A 26,734-nucleotide genomic window follows, 5' to 3' on the forward strand; every position below is an offset into this window, starting at 1 on the left:
GTGTGAAACACCCAATCTGTTAACCGTGTCATCTGTCTCCAATTGGAGTGAACTTTGTGTGTTGCAGTGTGCTGTGCAATGTGTTCCATGCATGGCATGATGTGCCCTGTCAGTGTTGGTACACACTCCAGGGTGCCCTGGAAGGTGTACCATGCACAGTATGCTGTATGTATTAGGGCCAGGCCAGTGCCTACCCCTTATTTCAGGCCCCGGTTGTTATATTTTTCAAGGTGCTGGTGCCATATAGAGCCCACACTGAGACCTGGGATTGTTGTTTATACTCTAGATTTTTTTATAGTCACACCTACTTCAGGAGAAAGTGAATCTGCATCCCAGACAAGCCAGAATAGTCTCTGCCATGATCTCATTTATGGCTTCTGTAGCTGAATGAAAGGTTACAAACTGTCTGTAATAATTTAACAGCAGAGTTAACTCCTCAAAGCAGCTGGCAGCATCTCAATTTGTTTCCCAAATGTTTTCCAGTCTCTGGACTCTGGGGTGAAAGCGCTAATAAAGGTGCTTCATCATTACCTAATATTAATACAGAAAGCTACACACTAAGTTGTCCTTGGGACTATGACAAATGGAAAATTCTTCTCAGTGAATTTGGTTTGGCATTATTTGAACAATATATTTTACAGATTAAATACTGTTGGGTGCCCCACATTTCCAAGCTGTTCAAGAAGATCATCTCTCTCTGTTTCATCATTTAAAAAAAAAAATCTGGAGCTGGGGGCTGCCTGCCTTTCCTGTAGCTGAAAAATATCTCTGGACTGTAGGAATTATGAGCAGATCATATTTAATCTGCTATAAAACTCATAAACCAAACTGTAAAAAAATCAAAGACCACTTGAGACATCTGTCACCTTTATGTGCAGATGAGTGCTTTGCACTTGCATGCATTTGATTTTGCTTAACTACATTTCTGTCTCGTTTTTTGTCTTAAACTCAATTGATGCAGAGAGATGACCATAATATTCTCACTTGTTAATGCTCAGATATCTGCTACAAATATGTATTTACTATATAGCACTTTTTGCATTAAAAAGTATATCATAAATAGGGCCTAATTTTGAGATTAATAGCTGAGAGTTTGATTATAATGTCTTTTGCAAAAGCTGAGGACATTATTTCTCAGCTGAGATCATGTTTCTATCCCAGGAGGACCTTTTATCTAGCTCTTGCTTGAAAACCTAAAGGCCCAATCTATGTTATTTATTAAAAATAGTGATTGAATCTTAACTGCATTCACTCTGTTGGCCATTTTGTGTTCCAAAAGCAGGAAGGACCAAGGATGCATGAGGGACGTGTTTGAGTGCACATAAGTAATGTTCCCAGCCCTCATGATTTTATTGTGGGTCATACAATAGTTGTCATTTATCTTTAAGCCCCAGCCCTTGCAATCATATGATTACACAAGAACCTCAGCTTTTATTAAATAGTTTAAAAAAATGTAAATTTTGAGCCATTGTGGTTGGAGAAAAGCTTGAACACATTGATAACCAGAAGGCAAATAAAAATAACCTAAAATGTATTATTTTTTTAAATCATATGATTGTTAAGCCACTCTCATGATTTTTGGGGCCCAACTCATTTTTGAAAGCTTGGGGTTGGCAATGTTGGTGGATGACCTGTAGCCTGAGTTTCTGAATTTTTGCAGGCAATAATGCATACTCTTTGGTCCCATGATTTTGTTCCACCCAGCTGTATTAGAGAGATCACTAGCAAAGCATAATATATCTGTGCATTGATAACCACTCCAAAGCCTTCTGCTTTTTTATATTTGGGCAGGAAACAGTAGTGTGTATTACATTTATTGTCTTGCTCCCAAATGCATGGCCAAAACCATATGATGAAATCCTAAGGAGCAGCTTGAGTTTCACTGGGCAGTTCTGGGATTGCTGCATATCTTTGCAGAAAGAGCCTGGATCTGCTAATCTTCTGACCACACTGTAAGACTCTTCATTTTTTTTCTGGGCATTTGACAAGGGGGTGGGCTGTAGTTTGATAAGTGGCTCATTAATCACCCACCAACCCTGTAATGCTTGTCAGGCAATGGGTGAAAGTAGAAAGGCCAGACTTTGCAGGAGCAACCCATTGTTTTATGGACCTAGCTAGAGATCCATCTAGGTGGCACTCATTCAGGAGGCTACATCCTTTTTGATATGTGCCCCTTGACAATGGTGATGGGTTGAAGTCTGATGGATTGGCTAGAGTTACGCTGTAATTTTTCTCTGAAGAGTTTCTTTGTGTTAAATTGTTTTTTGGAAGTTGCGTCCCTTTTACCTCTTTACTTTATCTCACAGCACACAGAGCTCTGCTTTGGTGCTGTATAAATATAACTAATTATCTAAGGGCCTGGTTGCAGCTTCCTGTCCCTGTACTGGAGCTGGGTTTGCTGAGCGCTCTGCTTTTTCTCCATGGCTTCACAGCAACAATGAAAGTTACAGCTAGCAGCGGTTCCAGCCTTTCGTCTAACTTTTCTTTCTTAAGTAAGCCAGGAATCTGCTGTCTGCTAACCTCTACCCTGCATGCTCTCTGCACCCCCAAACAGCACAGGGCGAGCTGTGTTTGGTAGGTTTGAAAGTCTCTTGTACCAGCAGGCGCCATGTGAGACGCAGGGCCCAGGGCGGCTGGCTGGAAATAGGTTTCAGATGTTCACCCCCTGGTTCCTGGGCCTCCATCCTGTGAGCTGAGTCGTTTCTATAGGAACCGTGTGACATCTCGCCTGCTACTCCCTCAGTGGCTCCCTCATGAGCATGCTCAGTACGAGCCTTGACTTTGGCTCAAGTATCCTGTTTGCAGTAACGGGCTGCACATATGAGACTATGAATAAGGTCCCCGATGAGCTCCAACTCTTTGTCTTTGAAAGGAGGAGGAGGAGGAGGAGGTCGCACCCTGAGCTGGAGGATCTGCTCTGTGTGCTTTGAGAACGTGGCCCTTTGGCGGGCTCGTGAAGAATGCTTGCCTGTTTGGCCAGGGGGAATTTACTGGATATTCTGCAAGAGGGCTTCTCAGAGGTAAATGCATGTCCCAGGTCTCATAAAGACCCTTACAGGGCAGTGCAGCTTTCTGTTATATAGCATCTCTCATAAAGCTGTGTCCCTCCCAATGCTTCGCAGAACTAAATAAGAAACAGGGAGAGAGAAATTGTCTTGGAAAGGGAGAAAGAGATGCATACTGGGCAGCCCAGCTGGCATTCTGCAGATCTGCAGTAGTTTTGAAGAGTCTGTGGGTAATTAACTGCTGGTAGTTTCAGCGCAAAATGCTGCAGAAGCATTTACTCTGGGATCAAAACGTAATATAAAGTGCAGCGAGGTCAGGAGGGAACAGTTACCCTTTAAAACTGGCTGCTCCTCTTGTGCTCTGTAGGTCTCTGTATTTGAATTGCTGTTGGAAAGGCTGTACATCTGTTTTAAGGGCATGCAGAGTCATTGAGAGTGGGTGGCATGTTGTAGTCTGTGTGGTTCGTTTTTCATCACGTTTTGTAGGTTAAATAGCCAGGGATTGAAACTCAGCTTGGACAGGAGGAAACTATCATTTTTAAAGTGTGTCTAAGTTCCTTGTTTTGATTGCAGGGAGCCAGGTGAGTTTTGAATCACTGGGTAAGACCTGCCAAGAAGTTACTGAGATACAACTCCTGAGACTACATCAGGAAGTGGATAGTTTTATACCCCGCCTTTTGTAGGATGCACAGAAAGTTAGTTTAAATGAACATTGTCTAATTGCCATTTGCCTCTGTGTTGCCCCACTAAAAAATGCCACTGCTGGGCTGGTTCTTTGGGCAAAGTATGCTGCACCATATAGACCACAGTAGGGAGGGATTTTCTGTCTGTAAGATGAGAAGGAAGGAGAACAGGGGGGTTGTGCTGGAATTAAGGATTTCCTTCTGTTTCCTTTCTCACATGGAAGTGATGATCTTGTTACATTTTACTACTTCCTAGGTAGTGTGGCTTGTTCTGTTTGTATTTAGTGCTTCTTCATCCACTCCAAGGCCCATCATCACATGACTTTTCTTTGTCACCATTCTCACCACAAACACAGGTCCCTTCTGGGCTTAGTAGGCCCAGACAGAAAATGGGGGGGACAAGAAGGGCCTGAGACTTCAGCTTCATGGCAGGCCACATTTATCTCTTTTAATACTCTACTGCATTTTGAAATCCCTCCTGCTTAACAGTATAAATACTCTTCCCCCTTCTCAATACAGCATCCCTGTACCAGGCCCTCCTGCCTGACCTGTACCAAAAACCCCAACCCTATATCAAACACATGCAGTTTTAGTACAATCCACTGGTCAGTGTGTGTTATCTCTTCTGTGCCCATTACAAAGGATGTCAGTCTGTTATAGCTCTGAGCTAGAGAGTTGGGTTCTTTAGCTTAAGCTGTAGAGACTCCTGCTTTCAGCCCTGTTCAGTTCCTGGTGTCAGCCAAGATGGTGGCCATGAAGCAAGTGTTCTCCACGTGGGAGCAGAAATCAGTCTGTTTGCAACCTCCCACCCAAATTGTCTGGTATCATCCAGGGGCTGTCCTGGTAGCCATGGGAAAAAAACAAAAACCTTTTCCTCTCCCAGTTTAATAGTAGAAACTCCATTATTCCCACTTTGGTCTAGCCATGGGGCAGAGAAACAAGACTGGGATTCCCCCTTAAATCCCCTTCATGGCAGCTGAGTGTACTAGGCTAGCCCATGCACTGCAAGTTAAACTAAAAGCAAGTTAGTAAAGTGGGACAGTATCATTATCCCCATTTTACAGCATGTCAGTTATATATCTGGGAGTGGAACTAAAAGTCCCTATTCCTTATCCTCCGCTCTGACCCACTAGACACACTCCCTCTATTATACTTTCTTATAACTTAAAAGGGTTGTTTATAGACCTCCCACAGCTTTGACACAGTGTCCCCCAATGTCTGTGCAGCCCTTATGTGTAGGCAAAGGTCAAGGTGATGGACGCCAACCCAGCATGCTGATGTCAGGAGCGCTGAGAGGGATAAACTTCTCAGCATTGGGGTAGAGTATAAAACCAGGTCCAAGCTAAAAAGTCTTAGACCTGATTTCACACAATGGGCTAAGCGCGGTACTGAAGGAGCCACCATACCAACTTAACTCTTGTTGTGCCTCTGGTAGCACATCTCTCCCGTGAGCTGGTGGCTGTTACTGGAATTATGTACCTTGCAGAATGTGGGCTCCATTTCCAAACCTGTGCATGGAAGATGAACATGCCATACACTATGCACAAACACACAACTCACATGCATACCACTCACTAGTATGCATATAGATGCACACACAGGGCTCCGATGCACCCAGTGTACAGGCAGTCTTCCAGAGCAGGTGTGGTTCCGGCTTAAGCAGGAGTCAATTTGCACATGGGAATTTGCATGTAGCCTGTAAACTGAGTTGGGTAGGTTCCCTTTGTTTCCTTCCCTCCCTATCCATCCTGCTGGCTAAGGACCAGGCTCATTAACCCAGGAGAAGGGATTGAAATGTGCCATTATTGCCCCTTCTGCAGCTGGTGCCTGTTCTGTTTCACCTGTCAGAAGGTGCTTTCTCAGTGACTAACATAATCCCTGATTGCTGAGGGGGCCTTCAAACTGCAATTCTGGGCTGTTTCCCTTCCCATTTAAAGTCCCTAGGCCAAAAGAGGCTGCAAGTATGTCATCAGGACACATCTAAAGCAGAGTGAGTTTTGTTTAATGTTCAAATGCAGAAAGCTCTCCCATGGGCATCATACAACTCCTGTTCCTTTTTCATTAATGGAATATTCTGCTGTGAAGGTGCTTCCCTGCTGTTTGTAAAGGCAGCTTTTGCCGCTTTGAAGCCTTTAAATAATTCAGACCCACAGCTGGACGGCAGCACGGGAATGCACGGTGGCTGTAAGTGGCAGATTATAACATTAAGATTATACCCTAGAGGACAGGATCTACTTTGTTATGATGCAGTCCATGTGGTCTCAACTCAGCACCTCTTTCACTGAAGAAATGCAACTTATTTAGGACATGAGCACAGACTTCTGTTGGATGTTTCAGACTGATGGGGAATTCAGAGCTTCAGTAAACATGGCAGAAAAGGCCCTGAGAGCTCCAAGCAGTTAATGCTGCTGAAGTTCAACAATTATTCCCCTGTTCATACTTTCCTTTGGAAGTAGGAGGATCATTTCCTTTGACAGACTCAGTAGGTGGCTGTTTATGAGCAATGTGTTGCCTAAAGTGGCTGTTTGCTCCTTCCAGGCTTGTGTTTGAAGAACATGCATGGTCTTTGCATAGGGCTGACTCCTCCTTGGGGGATGAAACACTGAGGACTCTTCCAGGACCCCTGTGTGAATCTTTTCTGAATCAGTGTGCCACTGCCTGACAGCGGCAAAGAGTCTCAGAATTGCCACTTAGTTGTGGGAAATAATAATAGTTCCTGCGCTGCAGGGCTTTAGCTGAGTGGTTGCTGTGATGGGAAGTGCCTGACTTTTATGCATGTACAGTCTGTCTTATTGCATTAACAGGATTTGTTATATCCATTTTTATATGTAGGTTCTTAAACAGTACCCATCTCCGTGAGATCCAAGTGCCAGGGAAAGAGCCTTTTTTTTTTTTAAGTTAGAGTAATTCTCTGGCATTGAAGAGTCTCTCTCCAATGTGGTTCTCTCAGCTCTTCTGTTCCTCTTGGTCCATGATAGATATCTCTCTCGCAACTGTAGAGATCTTAGCAGAAAAAATCTGCCGTAGGTATCCCTTTGTAATGAACACTGTTTTTGGCTAATAGGATTCACCATGGAGAGCTGTCTTTCACTTTTTTCTGTCTCCCTGCCTGTAGTAGCTCAGATCATTAGGGTCACTCCTATCCCTGTATACTTGCTATGGGGCCGTGACTCTTGATATGCGGTGGCTCAACTGAGGCTGGATTCCAATGACTAGGCTATATGTGACTCCTTAGAGGCTTTGATATTTTCCACATAGTGGGCTTGATTCTGGTCTCACACCAGTTTTACTCTAGTGTAACTCCATTGACTTTGTAATTCCTGTTTTACACTGTTGTAAGTAAGTGGAGAATCAGGTTCAAGATGCTTAAAGCTTATTCAGATCAAGAAAGGCAGGGAGATGAAAGAACTGCTAATGCCACATGGCCCTGCCAGGTTGCCCATCTGGTCTATGAAATGCCAGGCAGCTGCTGCTTGGTAATTCTGCTGTACAAGCATTGGAAAACACAGCTGGGGTTTACCAGATGTTGATTTACACTGAGAGATTCTTTTCTTCCTACCAAGATACTGTGATCCCTCAGTGCTTGGCCAAGTAGGGTTTCTGATCACTTTGACAGAGAAGCCCCTGTGCCTGGCCAGCAGCAGGGCTATTAACAGAGGAAAGATGCCTTGTGGTTAAGGTACAGGATTGGGAGTCAAGCAGCTAGGGTTCTATTCCCAGCTCTGACAGACTCACTAAATGACCTTGGGCTAGATTATGCATCGATTCCTCCGCAGCAGCTTTGCCATCCTTTTGCAGGATATATTAATAAAAATATTAACAGTTAAGTCGTTATTGTTATTTCCATAGACCTTAAAGTGCTTTACGGAGAAAGGTAAAAATTGTTATCCCCACTTTACAAATGGAAACTGAGGCAGAAAGAGGAGACGTCACTTGCCGAAGTTTACAGTGAGTCACTGGCTAGGAATAAAATCTAGGTCTTCTGATTCCCAGTCCAGTGCCCTGTACATCAGATCATGCTGCCTCCCTGGCTACTTCCTGCTCCTTGGAGGGTACCCATTTTTGTCTTGACATAGCATCATCCACAGCGCTCTTCAGCCACATTGGTCCCAGCCTTTCCCAAGGACACCAGACTCCTGACTCCCTTTCTCTTACATTGTATGCAGAGCTGGCTGCTGTCTAACCCTGAATATAAAGGGACAATGTTCCTTTTCTTCCTTGAAGTTTTGAATAATGTTTCGTCCAGATTTGATCTGACAAACTTTAAACTAGGTCTTTGATTTGTTTGAATTGGTGCAGTGGAACCATTTGAGATTCTGGGTGAAAGAAGCCTCTACTCCAAGATACTAGCAGCAACCATTTGGTGATCTCTGACTGTTAAGGGCAAAGCCTGTTACATGTGGGCTTGAATGGAAACCTTATGTTTATTTAAAGAAAAAAGGCTTTGAAAAACCAGCCTGGAGAGGAGGCTGTGGCACTAAAACACCCTCTGCAAGGTGCCAGAAACTATTCTTGAGGCAACAGCTTGGGAAGGGAATGGCGTGTTGTGTGGGGAGTTCAGCAGTCAATTTAAAACGAAAACACTCTGGCATCTTGCCTTTTAGTGACTTTCCTTCTTGTTAAACTTCAGAGGTAATTATATCCTGCAGAAGTGCCAAGATGTATTTAACCAGATGGATACTCACTGTACATTTCAGGCATAGCATCAGTGCACAGAGCTGCCTGTCTAGGGATAGGGGATTTGGTCAACACTTCCAGGGCCTTTAGAAACAGTCTGAGGGGCTAAAGGTACATGCGTAGGAAAATAGCACAATCACAGGGTCTGCCCATCGTGTTATGGAAGTGACCAGCAAAGTTCCCAGTTGGGGAAAGCAAGATCAGGTGCCACTTACAAAAACACCCCACTGCAGGCAGGAATGGAGTGAGATTTCTGGTATCACAGCTACCATATGTCTTGGTGCGGTCTTTACCAGATGTTGGGGAGGCAACCATTTGGGCAGAGCCAAAGGAAGGTAGAGGTTGCTTACATTGGGGGAAACAAAGGAATTCACAGGGACATTTCTCCCACTTGTGTCCTGCAAAAGTTTAAATACCCTGTTAGTCTATAGTGATAAAAATGGTTGATACTCAGATGTCTGTTACAGATCATTCTTCTCTGCGGTCTCCTCACCTCGGCTTGGTTTCATTGGAGGATACTTAAGGGGAGTTGTTATTACATTGCAGCAAACTAACTGAAATGAAGTTGTGGTCAGTAGAGTGTGAGTGGTGGTGTTGGCTTCTGTGTCATGTGTGATAAAAAAAACTGTAGTAAAAGTGGTCAAGGAGTTAATGGGTTACAGTGAGTATTATGGATGGCAGCCATGCTCCACTCCTCCCTTACTTCCTAGTTAGTGCCTGTTTCCCCCCAGTCTGTTATGTAGTTGAATAAAGCAGCTTGTTCCCAGCCAGCAGAACTGTAAGCAGAGTTTGTTTCTTGTGCACTGAGCCGTCCCTTTACAAATAATAAATAGAAATACAAGTCTTTTACCTATAGCACCTTTTCCAAATGGACCCCAAAGTGCATTGCTGATTGTATAAAATATCTATATACATATGCACATGCAAGAATCATTTCACCCAGCACTGAAATGTAATCATCTCTGGGGTAGAACAAGATGGCTATTTAGAACATGGCTGTGCAAGAGTTTAGGAGAGGAAGTGAAGAATTAAAACTGGGTGGGGGGAGATAAAGGGAGGCAGAATATGAATATTTGAGGTAGAAATTGTTCAGGACACTGTCATTAAAACCCAATTCTTGCCAAAAAATGGGTTGTAATAAATGATGACAAGTGTTCAAGAGCTGAGTTTTATATCTCAGGGGAAAGATGGCACATCCAGCAGCACATCTAATGACAGTTTTAAGCATTAGCTTCCGGTCTCCTAAAGAATCAGAACTGAGGTAGGTAGCTGGGGCTTGGGCAAGGCCCAATTTCATTTGATGCACAGTGGTGCCAAAGTGGTTAAATTGTGAATTTGACAGCCCCCTCTCCTGGCTGCGAGCCACTTCATCGCTGCTTGGAAACAGACTAAAATATAAGGGAAATGTTCCAGCTATTTTTAAACGTACAGAACCTGTTGCTAAGCACTAGCTCTATGTACTCTCAGCTCGAGGTGTCGTGATCCTTATAGCAGCAACAGCCCAGAGTGCAGGAAACTGAAGAGAGGGTCTGAAATGGATTTGTTCTCCGGTTTTTTGGCCTCATCACACCGCTCCTGATTCTCTCTTTCTCATCTCCTGGCCTAAATGTACAAGGTGTGTGTGTGGGCATGTAATAGGTTGTGGTGCAGCCTGCCTAGCTGTTGTGTAAGTTACAGCAGGCTCAGGACTCTAACTTACACTGAGCGACCACAGCTCCAGAGGGTACTGCATTTCAGTCACCCCGCACCTCCTTTCTCTGGCAGGCCCCTACCCCGAGGCTTGTTAGGGGAAGGTTGGTGTAGAGCTATTCTACCAGCTCTGAGCCAAGTGGGGCCACATACACATGGGGGGGGGTATTCCCTGGAGGTCAGTTTCACTGCTGTACAGCCCTTTATGGTTCTAGAGCAGCTGTGCCAAGAATTGGGCCCACAATGTATGCGGTTTCACACTGTACTCAGGTCCAAATTAAAGAATTTTGGCACCCTGTGCACTATGGAAATTAGGGGCTTCCCCTCCATTCTTAAAGCACCCCACCCTTACATAGCCCATCTCAGAATGCCACTCTTTCACCACCCCATACACAGACCCTCAAATGCCCTGTCCCTCCAACCCCCCACACAGAGATCCCTGAATGCCCCCCCAGATATATCCCAACAACCCTATACAAGCCCCCACTTATCCTGGTATTCTAGTAGCCCTGGCATACATCCCACTCACTGCAGCCCCACTTTCCGCAGCCCTCAGCATCCTGGACCCCAACCCCACCACCCCCAACAATCCCCATTTACCCACAGCCCTTCTACTCTCCACCCTCACCCACATAGCCCACCAGCAACTCACTTCCAGCTCCTTACCCACTGCCCCTGGGATCTTCCTGGGCACTCACCAGCATCCCCCTGGCTCAGCGCTCTGCTTCTGTGCTGGTTTAGGGTGGCTCCTCCTGATCCCAGCCACCCAGCTCTGCTCACTCCCATTGCACGACCTGCATTCATATAGCCCCATCAAGATGGAAGAGCAGCTGGGCCAAATCTGTGTGAGTTGCTGCGCCACTCAGTTTTGTTTTTGTTTCTGGGTGGTTAGGGGGCCCCCTGAGATAGGGGCTCTGTGCAAGTGCGCCGAGTGCTCATTGATTAATCTGGGCCTGACTTTACCATAACAAAAATAGGGTCTGTAATTCCCAATTACTCTTCTTTGGCTCTAGAAATGGTATTTCTGAAAATAACATATTTGAAAATTTGCTAACAGTCTCAGGCTCGCTGGCTCCCTGAGCTGTACCCAGCACTGCTAAGACCTGAGTCTGCATGGAAAGAAGAGAGAGTGTGGAGTTTGCAGCATCACTAATAAGTCCATGTGGACTTAAGAGCTCTTGAGTGACAGAAGGTGTTAAAATTACATTTCAGGCATGATTTTCTGATCAAAACATGAGAGACTCCAAATGGTTAATTCTCAGAGCTCTGGAGGCTGAATGAAGAGGATTATTAGTCAGTGCCTTTGGGTATTATATGCTGCCACACGGGGGTTAGACCTGGAATGGGCAACAACTCCTTTGTTATCACATTGGCCCTACCCCTTCTATTGGCTGGAGTTTGATTTTCTTGCGGGAAATATGGGGATACCCCTTTTGAAACCCAAGATTCCCATTATTAAGAGGGACCTTGGTTGTGGCTGAAACAAAGGAGAAAATGGGAAAATTTCTTAGAGAAATTGTTATAGACAAATGCCATGTTAGGTGGTTGGGAGCTCTGGAAATTCTTGCCCTTGTCTTCTTTTGGCTAATGTGCGAAATGCATTTTTAGCCCATCACCTCATCCTTCACATACCTCTTGGAGCTTGAGTTGGCATTTGAAACTCTGCCAACAAGCTGCTCCCTCGTAGACCAAACAATCTTCACAGGCCAGTAACTTAGTTCCCTCCCTGGAGCAAATGGCAGCCTAGCTGGGATTCCGATGGTGGCTGTCATTCCCACCCAGCCATTACTGCCAGGACTCGAGCAAGTGATTTCAGAAGTAAAGATTCCAGCTTCTCTGTACTTGGAGCCAGACATACTGTTCTGCCAAACTAGGAGTTTTAAATGGAAGGTTAGAGATGTTACTATGTGAGATCTATATTTAGAAAGGTGAGTTTAGACAGCTGAGTTTAGAACTCTGCTTCATCAATTACACACATCCTGACCACACAGAACTGACTGGAATATCCCTTCAGCAATTTGAGAGACCTGGTCAATGGCTTTCTACAGCTTTGGGCACATCCAGTCTAAAGTCTTTGGGCCAAATTCTTCTGTTGGTCATGGCCACATACCCCCCAATAATTTCAGCAGGGCTGCATGGTATAAAGGAGGGCAGAAGAGAACCCCGTGCTTCTATTTTTTAAAAAAAATCCAGCTAATTAAACTGGGGACCATTGTTTGAGATTAGTTTACTGATCTGAAGCAACAATTTAGCTGAAGACCATACAAACTGGAAGGCAGGCATGAAAATCCTGTTGAGTATGCCCAGTGCTCTGTGTTCAGGCATAAAAAGGGAAGGAGCCAAGGCTAGTTCAACATTCAGGCTTTATTCCTTCCTCCACATGTATTGTTTTCTCTCGTCAAATCATTCCTGAAAGTAGAGTTCTGTAAGTTCCTAGACATAATCATTCTAAAGCACCCCTATTGGGAAGCTATTATCATCACACTCGGGAAATAGTGTGGTATAAGGGGTTGGCTACGTCGCTTCTCCCAGTGGTTTGAACCTTTTGGGTCTTCAAAACTGGGCCAGAAATCACATGGAGAACAGTTTTTGCAGTTCTGGCTAGAATTCCAGCAGAACCCCCGGATGATATTTCTCTCCATATCTCAGCAAGTCAGCTAAAAGCACTTCTCCAAACACTCCAGAATTTTAAAAATGCCCACGTTCAATTCCAAATATGGGTGATGGTTCAGATAGTTCTTTTTGATTCTGACCTGATTCACCACTCGCTTGGATGCTACGTCAAGATTTTTGATGCACCTTTGTCTTTTACAGCTCATGCACTATCTCTGCCTCCTTATCTGTGCAAAATTGCACTAATGCCTCCTTTCCAGACAGTGCAGCCATGACTGAGGAATTCTGTGTGTTTGGGACAGGCCTTATACTGAATAAGAAAGAATTTACACTGGCCCAAACGTTGTTTTGAAAGAAATTGAATGTCAGGCTTTGAAGTGAACGTTTTATGAATGAGCAGCCTTGGCTGTAACATACCCCACATAGACAAGCTGGACTCACTCAGGCCCATAGTATCCTGGGTTTCATTACATGGAGGCCAGATCCAGGCTGCTCCTGTTTATTTGGCAGCCTGAATCAGACCCAGGGATCTCTTTCCAGGATGGATCATTTTATGCTGGTCTGGAGGGTAACATTGTTCTATTTGTTTATGGGGTTTTATTCTCTGCTTCTACAAAGACCTAGTCAAAACAAAACCAACAGAAACTCAAAGTGGAAGAACATGGGAGATTACAGAGATCATCTAATTAAGATAATGTCAGAGAGCTTAGAAACCATGCAAGGCCTTAAACACATTACCTCCTGATGCAATTAGGTTGGCCTTTGAGCTTCATTGCTGCAGACACTTGGCTCAGGGCTCTGAACATCCAGGACACTGAATTACTTTAATATTGAAACCAGCCCCACAGCATAAGGGCAGTGGGCACAGAATGCTTCTTACTGATCTCACTAGACTTGTTCTGTGAGCCGTGTTCATAAGATGTAAAGGAAAAGCAGAGGAAAGACTGTGAGACCTGTTACCATCCCAGATTGAACCCCCAAGCCCAGCCATGGGGAGAGATTCAGACACTTGAGACCTTTTCTGTCACCAAATAAATTTGGAAATAAGGAAGAAGTACCTTTTCCCGGAAGCAGATGAAGATGGCAGTGAGGGTCCATGGGGAAGAGGTCGCAAGAAGTTCAGAACCCAAGAAAAGTCAGGGATTTGTTATATCAACTGTGCTGTCTACTGAAAGCAGAAGAGGCTGGATGAACTTCAAAACAAGCAGCCCCCAAACCTCTGAGAGAGTTTTGAAAGTTTCAAGGGAGTTATCCCTGTACTATCCCATGCAAGTGGGACTCTAAAAAGGGGTAAAATAAAGGGCAGACTAGTACATGGAGGCACAGTAACCTGCCCTTAAAGCATGATGTTTTGTTTACTGCCAGGCAGACATGGCTGACTCCCCACTGATACTGTGCTAGAAAGGAGAGGGAATTGAGCCCTAAGTGGCAGATGGTAAGTTACACTGGGCTGATGAGAATGCCTAGAGCAACTAATGCCAAGAGCAATGCCTCGAGCATCATGGGAGATGTCACGCTACAAGTGCTAGTTATTTCTCTTCTCTCTCAACTGGGGAAAGGGGCAAACCAGCCAGTTAAGTACCAGGTACAATCCTAATTCAGTACAAGCCCTATATAACTTATGTATTTCATTTTGAGACTGAGATGGGAGAAGCAGGAGGGGAATATTAATGCTGCTGATGCTGTTATGCTTTCCTTCTTTCCACCTGCAGGCTGAGTCATGTGACATTGGGAAGAGATGGTGTTGGGTATTTTCCCCTTCTATCACACCCTCCTTTCCAGGATGTTCACACGTTTTAGCATGGTGGGGATTAATATCCCTCTTTTACAGACAGGGAAAAAAAATGGACAGAGAGTAAGTGACATGCCCAAAGTCACACATCATTTCTGTAACAAGGAATAGAACCCAGGAGTCTTGACTCCACAAGCTGACACACTCTGTCCCTCATATGTATCTAAACTGTGTTATGTAAATATTAACACATAATGGGGCATGTGGTTTTTGAGAGAGTCACTTGCCTTTGGCATGTAATGAGGCATAAGTTTGAAGTTCAGAAAGGAAGTAAACAACACATCTGTTGTGAGTTCTCTCTCACATGCCTTAGCTATTCCCACCAATCTCTTGTATCTTATCTACTCTTTACCTTTCTCTCCTTGTCACTGGTGACAATCAGTATCATCTGGATATCATCTTTGACTTCTTGCGCTCTCTTCCCCTGCACATCTAGCCCATATCCAAATCTTGCTGCTTCTTCCTTGATAATATGTTCATGATCCAGCTCTTTCTCTTTGTCTAGACAGCTGAAACGTTTGTCCAAGTCGTCTTCATATCCCACCTTGATTACTGCAACCTTCTGTCTCCTGATTCCGTAGCACTCACACTGTCCTCCATCCCCACAGTCTACTGCGATCATTTTCCTTGCTTGTCTCTCTGATCTTGTCACTCCCCTCTTTGAATCCTTCTCGGAGCTCCTCCTGCTTCACTGCATCAAGTTCACGTTTCTGGTCCTCGCTTTCAGGATCCTTCCCAGCTCTACTCCTTCCTGCTTGTTTGCCCATGGGTTCTACCATGTCAACCCTGCCATCTCCGCTCTGCTATCAGTGCCTGCCTCATTCACCTCTTTATCAGTGCCTCATAAAACAGTCTCTGCACCTTCATCCACACTGCTGCTTACATATGGAAGACCCTCCCTGAACCAGTCTGTAGGGCTGCTCTACTGTCAGCTCTCTCTTCAAGACATACTTCTGCTGTGACTCTCCCAAAATATATCAGCCAGTTAATGACTGCTTGAGGGGCAGATGAGGATAGTTGACTCTTACTTCATTATTTATAATGAAAAAAGCAAATATGTACACAATTCTATATATTCTATTGTATTCCTCTCCCCTCACCCTTTGTATGTCACTTGTCTCCTTAAATTATAAATTATATTGTCTTCCTGTGTGTTTCTACAGTGCCTAGCCCAATGGGGCCTGAATCTTGACTGCACTCTCCAGACTACTGCAACAGAAGTATTAGATAATACTAATCAACCGTTAAGTGCCTCCAGTGCCTTAGAAGAGGCGCTCACCCTAAAGGGGTGTTTTTTGCACTGAAAAATGGTTATAGCTCCCTGTTACTGGAAGCAAAATAGTTCCTGGGGTGAGTAGTCCTGAGCAAAGGCTGTCCCATCATCAGTTGGGTCTGAGCCACCTCCTCAGTCCTGGGTACTTTGTAATTAAGATAGCAAAACTGCACACCTAGAAATATTGTACAGTTATGATCCTGCCCCTATCAGTGCTGTGCTCAATGGAGAACTTTGAGCGTTCCCAGCTGTGATTCACCCGCAGAAGGAGCTACGTGTGTCTACAACAGCAGATGGCCCCAGGGTCCATTCCTTCAAACTCTGGCCCTGTCCTGAAAGATCTTTTAGGGACATCCATAGTGATCTAAACATAAGAGAAAAACGCTGCCTGGGAGCTTCAGCAATCTGGGCCCCAGGCAGCTCCAGGTAAGGCAGCTACTTTCCCATTCACAGAGCTCAGGTAAAGTAGGCCCCCTTTTGGAACACAAAGCCGTGTTAATTTAAATAGGATTAATCTTAACCCCTTTGCAATCCTAATAATCTGTGCTCTGTATAGTAAATCTTTGGGCTGAGGGTGCTGTGTTATTCCTAAAAAAAAAAATCCTCACTTCTGAGAGAAATTCAGATTGAGGTGTGGGACCAGAACCTATTCCTGCCCCACGGAGCCCAGGATATGGCTGGACCAATACTTCGGTTAAACAGCCTGTTAGTGACAGAAGTTGGGCAAGCTGTTGAGCAGTAACTGGTTCAAGGGTGAGTTCTTCAGGAAAAGAAGGAGGCTGGGGTGGCTAGATCAATAGCTGTTACCTCTCAGAACACTTTGGGATGCAGCCATGAGCCAGACCTGATTATAAGACAGCAAGGGGAAGCTCCAGGGATTTGTTAAATCCTGTGCTGTTTGGAAGCATCTGTAGTTGGTAGGAGCCAGCAGCATAATGGTGTCACAGGAGCCAGTGTAATAGACCCTGTGGAAGCTTCCTCTTCAACTCAAAGAGCAAAGGTTCAACATTAGAATAGGTTAGGGTCTGAGCAGCTGTCAGGGCTATGGGCCTGAGCGGGCAGGGAAGTATATGGGCTTCTCCAGTCCAGGCCTGGGGGCCCTCTTTCTGCCTCCTCTACCAGACCTGGAGCTTCTTTCCTTGTCCCTGGCCTGGGCTTCTCTCTCTGTCTGTGCTGCTCCCATACTTAGGACACCTTAATACTATTTATTAGTATTGAAGTAGCACATACAGGGCCGTGGTCCAGATCGGGCCCCCATTGTGATAGGTGCTGCACAAATACAGAGTAAAAGATGATCCCTGTCCCAGAATTCTTACAGTCGAATAAAGACGTGACACCACAAGTGGATGTAACAAACAATCACAAGGTATGAGGAAGGGGGGATGAGGGAAACAGGAATGGCTGTTCTATTCTTTCCATCTTCTCTCTTTCCCACCAGGCATGGGTGTCTTTTGCTGCATCAGTCACTCCTCTTTCAGGCTGATCAGTTCTTCTCACTCAGATTTGTGGTCTGTCAGGAGACACAACACAGAAGGTGAAGTATAGGAGGAATGGGGTAGAAAGATGTTTTAATACCACCTTGTGCCGCCTGGATTCTGAGCTGCTCTGGGGGCCAGTGGGGACCCATTATAAATTTGAGCAGCCCCATAGGCAGCGCAGAATTCTTTGACCACTCCCCATCCCATGCCCAACATACCCCCATACCGGGACTGCAGGAAAACATTGCAGAGTAGAATGTACATTGGCCCTACACTGCTCCTGCACTTTGAGAATTCCTCTGGTGTGATATATGCCATCATGTGCCAGCAATGCCCCTCTGCCATGTACATTGGCCAAACCGGACAATCTCTACGCAAAAGAATAAATGGACACAAATCAGACGTCAAGAATGATAACATACAAAAACCAGTTGGAGAACACATCAACCTCCCTGGACACTCAATTACAGACCTAAAAGTCGCAATTCTTCAACAAAAAAACGTCAAGAACAGACTCCAACGAGAAACAGCAGAACTGGAATTAATCTGCAAACTGGACACCATTAAATTAGGCTTGAATAAAGACTGGGAGTGGATGAGTTATTACACTAACTAAAAGCTATTTCCCCATGCTAATTTCCCCCCTACTGTTACTCATACCTTCTTGTCAACTGTTAGAAATTGGCCATCCTAATTATCACTACAAAAGTTTTTTTCTCCTGCTGATAATAGCCCACCTTAATCGACTGGTCTTGTAAGAGCTGGTATGGCAACCCCCATTTTTTCATGTTCTCTGTGTGTGTATCTATCTATCTATCTATCTATCTATCTATCTATCTATCTATCTATCTATCTATCTATCTATCTATCTATCTATCTTCCTACTGTATTTTCCACTACATGCATCTGATGAAGTGGGCTTTAGCCCACGAAAGCTTTTGCTCAAATAAATTGGTTAGTCTCTAAAGTGCCACAAGTCCTCCTCGTTCTTTCTCTGGGCTATTGTGGCTCCTTCATGCCACCAGAGCAATTTAAAGAAGCTGTATTGAGGTTCAAAATCTTGTCCAGTGTCTGCAGCCTAAGTGCCTGAGAAATGCTGATCAGGGACTGACGACCAGTGTTGCAGAGACAGCCAGTTCTTGAGAAATGGAAGAAGCGAGGGTAAGAGAGGGGAGCCCTGGATGTTCAGCAAGCAAAAGGCTGAAGCAGAAGAGAGAACACCCTGACTCGGTGGATATTAATTTAAAGAAGCTAAATGTAATACAGGGAATTTTGACAGCATTGGCTTAATGAGGCTGCTAGACCCTGATGCCCACTATGCTAGTGAGGTCTGTTGAGTGATTGTGATTCTCCAGAATAAAAGAATAGTGGATAATTTTTAGATCTTAAATATCCTTTGCACAGATGAAAACTATTAATTAGCACTATGGAAAAATCTTCCCTAGAGAGAGGCTGGGAAAAGGGACAGACTGCAGACTCCAGCTTCCCTTTTTTATTGCCCACAGCTGTATCCAGAGTTCAGATATTGTTACTAATCTTGGCTAATTATCCCAAGATGAAACTTTTCAGTGTCTTTTGCAGGAATTTCCATACAGACCTAAAACAAGTAGGGGAAAATGTGGACCACTAAGGGAACAAGGAAACATGACTAGTTACATTCCCAGATAGGGTGAGTTCTATAAATAATCAGAAAGAGGAAGTAAAACATTACATTTGTGGGAAGAATTATAAAGCACACATTGTCTTTCCAATAAGTACAGACATTTTTTATATTGAGTATCATTTCATACCTAGTACATACCTGCATCACATTGTGAGAAATCTGCCTGTCAGCATTTCTAACATGCTCATCACTATACAAACTGGACACTAACATTTTCAAAAGTAGCCATCGTCTTTTCTGCTAATTAAACTTAGTGCTATAGCATTATGGATAGAATTATTCTCCAGAGAAAACTCTTTTTTTTGTGATTGCCAGTTGATACATGATGCTAACAGAAGCTTACCAAACAAATTCCTGAGCAGTTAACTCCTGGAAGAACCTCAGACAGACAAAGAGACTCCAAATTATCCCCAACCTGTTTTTCAGATGTTTGGGTACAGAAGAATGCAGAGAAAATGTCAAAAGTTGTGCAGTGAATTTCATGACCTGTTCCCGATTTTTCATGACCTGTTCCCTGATCCCGGAACAAGTGTAACTCTTTGTACCTTCAAGAACTGAATGGAGAAAAATACAGAAGTCGGATCTGATCTCATTGAGAGATATGGTGCAGGAAGTGTTTTTTTTTGTCCTGAAGGATGAAATCTGCTGTGTAGAAATGCTTGTTTCCATTTGCAGAATACATCCTCACAAAATTTGCTCTCCTTTTTTCATTTACTAGAATATGGACACGTGGAGTTCTCTGTCTGGAATAAAGGGCTTTTGGTTTTGTCCCTTAGTGCATTTAACACCACTCTGCAATTTTTAGGTCATTAAACTTTCATGTCTGTTTTTCTCTTGGGAAATTCAGTCACCTGTTCATCTCAGCTGCCAGAAATAACAGGCTGCCGCTTGGGCTTTTAGCTTTGCAGAAATCAGAGTATCTCTGGAGTCCTGCACTAAACTAATTAGCTGGTAGATTTTTCTGGACACATAATAAGCTATGGATGAAATAACCAACAGTCTGAACTGCGCCAGGAAAATCTTATGCTCTGAATGGGGAAAAAATACTAAACATGCTAATTAAATGAAAGTCTGCAGTATTGTAGCAGTAACAACTGTGAAATCCTTCCCTTTGTAATAGTGACATCACTATTGCACAGGCACAAAAAGTTGTCTTTTTGGAGAGGATCATTTAAAGTGTAAATTTACAGGGCTTTAAAAGTGATTTTCTAATTACGATACTAATTACTCCATACCAGTAAAAATGCCTACCCAAAAATAGTTATTTTTATTTTGTGTGCAAAGAATGGGAGAAAACAAAGGGAAAAGTATTAAATTGTTAATCATAAGGCTGTATTTTTATATAATTTATTTCCTTTGTGTGAAAAAGGAGTTGCTTATAGGGAAAAGACCCACAGAATCTAATAGAATATGGCAACCTTTCTAGAGTATTTTGAACCATCCTATAGAATTTAGTAGAGAATTTTACCCCTAAGGTAGATTCCTATAGGATGGTTAATAAAAAAATGTGTAAAAAGGAGATGATTCTCTTTCATTTTATAGGTTTTTGAAATATTTTCTATGTAACCCTGTTCAATCTCTATGGAACCTTATTGAATTGTATAGGACTTTTCCATAAGGGTGCTGTAGCTGTTTCAGCGGGTAACAGATGGCTCTGTAAATAAACATCTCTCTCTTCCACTGATAATTACTTGAATAAATTAAAGCTTCACTGAATCTTTGTGTAATAGAAGGTTTGAGTTCTGGTCTGTCCTTGAAATTAAATTGTGTTGTGTGGCTGGATCCTGGTGTAAAGTCCCAGGCCCCTCCTTTCTTGGGACCAGGCACTTCTGTCTAATTTAGGTCACATAGGAACTCAACTCCTCCTTGCACTTTAGCAGGGGTAGTTATTACTATTGACCTGAAAACCAATGCGGGATCATCCTCTTGTACCTATTGTATGAGTGGGAGAGAAGCCAGGACTATGCTTGTTATATTTATGCTTCATGGTTCGTGTTCCCGTTCAGTGGAAGCTGGTGATATTTTCAACTGGGCAGGCGAAATTGATAGCTACTGGTACTTTCAGAACTAATTTACGCTAGATGAGTTAGAGCGCTGACTATTCTGGACTCTAAGCAGGGGAGGCAAAATCCACTCCAGCAAGCTTGCATTAGTCTCATGTGTCTCCCAAAGTCTAGACTTCCCACTTAGCACTTCCACTTTTGTTTTTTACAACAAATTGAGCAGCCGCCCCCAAGTGTGCCTCTCACACCATGCTCCATACTTATCTGCTGAGTGAGCAGAACCAATTGAACATAAGTGTCCGGGCACCTTTCTGAGCAGACAGACTGAGCTGTGTTGTGTTTAAAGTTGGATTTCCCTTGTCAGGATGATTACAAGTGGTTTTGTTATCAAAATGTGACTTTGTGGCAGGGTGTAGAAGCATAAATGATGACTGATATTGCTGAGATAATGTGGAATGGAGACTTAAAACCCGCCGCAGCTGCAGAATAATGGGAAGCTTAGTGAAAAGGGAGGTAATCCCATAAAGGGATAAATCTGATTACACTCCACGTGCTGCACAAGCCCTTGTCCCAAAGGAATTCCCGTTTCACCAGGGCTTCTACTAGCCACTAACATCTCATGTAAAGTATAGGAATGAAAAAGTGAACCCCTTACACATGCACATGGGACTGCTTTTGCATATCAGCCCCTGACACCAGATGACTACTTAGGGAGCTCAAAAACCTGGTTCTCCATTATCTGTTGCCTCCTGCTGTCAGTTACACCTGTGCAAAGACAATGTAGAAGACTACCCAGTTAGAGTGGTAGTGTTCTTCACACAGTTTGCGCTTTCTTGCACTGATGTAAATGATGACACAAGGTGCAAGGGTGTGGAAAGTTGAGCCCAAGAGTGTCAGGACCATATACCAAAGTGAAATTGGCCCATTATCAAATCCAATCATTTCCTTAACTATTAGTGTAATTCACTGAAAATTACACTGGTTATTTTAACTGTCAACTAAGCTATATTTCTTTATTTTTTAAATATCTGAAAGAAAGTAATTTTTGGTTTTTAACATTTTATGAGTGAATTAATGCTGGGAATAAAAATGAGGGACTGGCAGTAGTTGCTTTGAACCAGATATACTGCAGCCTCAGGCAGGTTCAATGCAAGCTTCCTTCTAAGCTGTGCTGATACCTCTCGGTCCTGACCTGCAGTTCTTCCTGCTGTTCCAGTTCTGGGTTGTACCGAGCTACTCCAAACAGAACGCTGGTTTTGTTTTGTGAACCAGTGTCAGGTAGGTGGTAGGATGAAACCCATTTGTACTTGTGATCTAAGCGAACATACGGTTGAGTGAAAGGTAAGAGTTGTGCAACTACTTCCTAAAACAACAGTGACTTGCAAAATTTTGTTTTCTTTTCTGTTTACAGCATCAACTACAGGCGTACGTGGCCTGGGTGAATTCCCAGCTGAAGAAGAAGCCAGCAATAAAGCCAGTGCAGGACCTGAGGCAGGATCTCCGAGATGGGGTCATCCTGGCCACTCTCATTGAAATTGTAGGTCAGTAACACCAAGTGGCTCTATTGCTCCTATTGGGGCTGTGGGGTGTTGCGTGGAGGAAGCTCGTCTTGGTGGGGCCCTGCTAGTGGAATGTTTGGAACTGTGTGAGGCTGGCCAGCAGGTCTCGCAGTATCGGAGCAGGGTGGTCATTTTAAGAGGAAGGAAAATTGTGGATCATAAAAGCCAATCTTCCACTGAAGTCCTTATGTGTTAGTTCAATATCACTTGCTAACCTTTGGCTACTGGCCAAGTTCCAGGCCCTTTGAGAACTGCATTCACTTTGTCACCTGACACATGCCAAAACCCGCTAGCATGGCCATGATAACTGCCACAAGAGGAGCTGAGCTGTTTTAAGGGAGCCATGAAAGGATTTCCCATATCGATGAATGGCATCAGGGACCCAGAGGGGTGTATGGGCTAAGGTGGGACTAGTATGTGTCTTCTTAACTTCATTTGAATGTATGACCCGAGTCTCATTGTTCGGTATCTCTGCCTAATGTGGACAGCCCTGCCTGGAGTTTACTTGTAGGTGTTAATGGATCAGATTCCTGTCTGTCGGAGTTAATCTCTTTGCTAAGACACAGATATTTACAAGAAAGAAATAATAGGACTGAGCAGAAATGGTTCTAGAAGCTGATGCTGTCCTTTGCTGAGACTATGCTATGCAGTGCAGTGTATCTGCACAGAAGGGACATGTGCTGACTCAAGAAGATACAAGGAATAATGAATTATCCACAGAAAGCACCTTCACAGACAGTGCTACGGATTTATTTTGCCATTAGACACCTCATGAGCAGGGAGAAGTCACACATATGGCTCCCTTATTCTTCCCAACATAACAGCTGCTGAATCCTACATTCCTTGCACCTGTAACCGTTCCAGTGCCAGTCAGCACCAAGCAGGTCCATTCCTCTCTATAATTAGGCTGTTTGATTTTCCCAGCCGGTGAGAAGCTGAATGGCATTGAGGTCAGTCCCACCAGCCAGCAGGAAATGAGAGAAAATGTAGAGAAAGTCCTGCAATTCGTGGCATCAAAAAAGATACGTATGCACCAAACTTCAGCGAAAGGTAAGTGCTCCCCAATGACAGTGTCACCATGATCCTTAGCTATATATGTGAGAACTGGATGCTTTGTTGTTTTGCGTCCTACAGATAATTTATTTCCAGGCCAGTTTCTCTTGTTGCTACAGCCCAGTAACATGTTTAGTTTTCAGTTGAATGGCACTAAATTCTTGGTTGCTTTGGTAACAGTACCAAACAGGAGCAGCTAGCAGTCCAGGGCAAGAAATACATAATAGTATTAACAAAAAGAAAAGGAGTACTTGTGGTACCTTAGAGACTAACAAATTTATTTGAACATTAGCTTTCGTGAGCTACAGCTCACTTCATCGGAATGCATCTGATGCAGTGAGCTGTAGCTCACGAAAGCTTATGCTCCAATAAATTTGTTAGTCTCTAAGGTGCCACAAGTACTCCTTTTCTTTTTGCAAATACAGACTAACACGGCTGCTACTCTGAAACCTGTCATAATAGTATTTAAGAAGAAGAAGAAATGCCCCCTCTCCTCTGAGTGGTCAGAGGACCAAACAAGTGGTATAATTGAGAACACAGACGTGGAAACCTTAATTGAATGGACATAAATAAATTGTTATTGGGCTGTTGCCTTCTGTGGTGGGAACAAGATAATTCCAGACCACTGGAAATCAGTGGTATTGTTTCCCATGCTTGGCAAACTCTGTTTCCCAGCATTTCCTGTCATAAGAGGAACAGAACATGTGGTGGGAAAGAGACACAAGGAGCAAAAACATGCACTTTCTGCCTCTTACTGTGGCATCATTTAGTCACAGACAGCACATGGTTGGAGGAAAACAGTCCCCTATTCTTGCTGGTTGTTGAGTGTACTGTTTGCTCCTCCTGGGGCACTGGGTGAGATGCAGTGCCCAGTGACTCAAACTGGAATCGTGGAGCATCTGACCTTTCCTGTTGTTATCAGGAGGAGAAGAGCACAGCCCTGGGGGTTACAAGCCTCAGCTGGGTAGCCTTTGTGTATTCAGAGTACACAGTAAGTGCTCCATGCCAGCAGCATGGCTACCAGCAGACTGGAGTCTGTGCTATTTTTTCCCATTCAGTGAGGCATTACATGCCAGTTCGCCCCATTTCACTGACTCTATAAGCTGTTGCTAATACTGATAAAACCTTGTCTATACACACTGTAAACAAATATATCAACAGGCCCAGCCCAGGCAGGTCTCTCGAGGCCGCTTAACTCAGTGATCTGAATTTGCTTTCTTGTATCCAGGTTGGTAGCAGGGAAGTAAAGCATGAGCATCCAGAGTTTGGTAGGGCACAAATGAGAGCAGAGTAAGCTCTAAAGATTGAAATCCAGGGCTGGTGGTCCGCATCCCTTCTGGTTTTCCTAGAAAAAATGTCACATCCCATGTCTGGCCTGTTCTAGTCTCCTTTGGCCATTCTCGGTGACAGGACTTTGTTGAGAGCTTTGTGTAAGGGCTCTGAAGTTGGACATGTTATGAAGCAATCAGAGGAATGTAGGGCAGGAGGGGACATCAAGAGGTCATTTAGTCCATCCCCCCCAGATTGAGGCAGGATTAACATATCAAAGCTACTGTGCAGAGTAAGGTATGGGCGCAGGACTCTGGGACACAGGAACCCCTGAGTTCTAATCATAGCTCTGACACTGACTCGCTCTGTGACTTTGGACAAGTCATTTCCCCTCTCTGCCTCAGAGCCTCTGTGAGTGACATTGATTAATTACCTTTATGATCTATTTTAACAGAATGTTTATTTTGGCTCCATCCCATCCTCCAAAAGTAAAATTTAACCACACTTCAGGCATCCAGTCCCTCCCCAAAAGTCTGGGGCTGGGATTTTCAAAGCTGCCTACAGGATTGGATGCCCAGTTCCCATTAGACTTAATGGCCACTGCGTGTCCAAATCCATTGGGTGGCTTAGAAAAATCCCTCTACCGCCCCAGAAAAAGAATGGATGGTCTTTGGAGCGAGCCCTGAAGGTCATCAGATTTGGTCTGTTTTGTACACTGAGGTAAAGTGCATAGTGATGAGGATTGATTAGTTAATGATTACTAGATGTTATTGTTGCAGAAATCCATTCTTGCTCAGCGCCCTCCTCTTTCCTATTAAAAATGTGAATGCAAATTCCATGGGCCAGTTGGAGTCATCACTGGGACAGTGGTGATTTCAGTGACTGTGACACCTTTGTAGTGATCTTTCAGTAACACTGTCACACATAGGCTGGACTATTTGTTGAAAATAATCCCATACAGAAGTCCCAAATATGCCCAAAGCAGATAAAATTCTGTCCTGTAGGTGGCAGTGACTGATTTTACTTCAGGCTGCTTCATACAAAACAAATTCTGTGGAGCACTGGAATGATAACTCATTCCTAATGACAGGTTTCAGAGTAGCAGCCGTGTTAGTCTGTATCCGCAAAAAAAAAAGGAGTACTTGTGGTGCCTTAGAGACTAACAAATTTATTTGAGCATAAGCTTTCGTGAGCTACAGCTCACTGCATCCGATGAAGTTAGCTGTAGCTCACGAAAGCTTGTGCTCAAATAAATTTGTTAGTCTCTAAGGTGCCACAAGTACTCCTTTTCAGTCCTAATTGTTCAGTCCCTTTCTTTTGGAATGCTCCTGTTGAGTTTAATTACATTCACACATGTTGGTCAGACAAGAACCTGCTGAGCCCCATTGCCCTGAGGTTTGATTGTATTTTGCAGATATCGTTGATGGGAACCTGAAATCCATCATGAGGCTGATCCTTGCCTTAGCTGCTCATTTTAAACCTGGCTCGGGTAGAACAGCCATTCAAAGACCAGCCAGCACGGTGGGGAAGAGCCTTTCGGCATCATCAGCCAGTCACAGGCCTCATTCAGCGGCCGCAGTGGCCCAGGGTGCCGTGGCTGCTCTGGCAGATGTTCGTCAGGATGTCTCACGCTCAGGACGTGATGTTTTCCGGCACAGACAGAGGTACTGGGTACTCCTATCTAGTCTCATTGGAATGAGTGTGAATGTTGATGCTAAGTCTTAGTCCTCGGGGCAGGTAAAGGGGGCATCTCCCTACAGGACAGATAAAGAGGTGTCTGCCTCTCTATTATGAATTCATACATTGCTTGTTGACCTGAACCCAGGCCACCTTTTGCTGTAATCTTATTGGAGCTCACAAACAGTCTACGGTAGGACTGCATTAGCACCTGGATGGGATACCTCTATGGCTATGTCTTCACTGACAAAAAGGTGTGTTTTTACCATGGGATAACTAACGTGCGTGTAAAAACAGTGG

At 44.0% G+C, this 26,734-nt stretch overlaps 1 protein-coding gene across 2 annotated transcripts in view; it reads left to right on the forward strand.

Annotated features, from left to right (window-relative positions):
- Positions 1–2,803: 2,803 nt before the first annotated feature.
- DIXDC1 (DIX domain containing 1) overlaps positions 2,804–26,734 on the forward strand; it is a 60,588-nt gene continuing 36,657 nt past the window's right edge. For both annotated transcript variants that reach the window (XM_073320857.2, XM_073320859.1), the window contains exons 1-4: positions 2,804–3,020; positions 22,288–22,417; positions 23,360–23,485; positions 26,172–26,421. In XM_073320857.2, coding sequence (XP_073176958.1) covers positions 2,961–3,020; positions 22,288–22,417; positions 23,360–23,485; positions 26,172–26,421 — 566 coding nt within the window. In that variant the 5' untranslated portion in view covers positions 2,804–2,960. The remainder of the gene's footprint in view (positions 3,021–22,287; positions 22,418–23,359; positions 23,486–26,171; positions 26,422–26,734) is intronic.

The sequence above is a fragment of the Lepidochelys kempii genome, chromosome 22, assembly GCF_965140285.1.
Source record: "Lepidochelys kempii isolate rLepKem1 chromosome 22, rLepKem1.hap1, whole genome shotgun sequence".
NCBI lineage: Eukaryota > Metazoa > Chordata > Testudines > Cheloniidae > Lepidochelys > Lepidochelys kempii.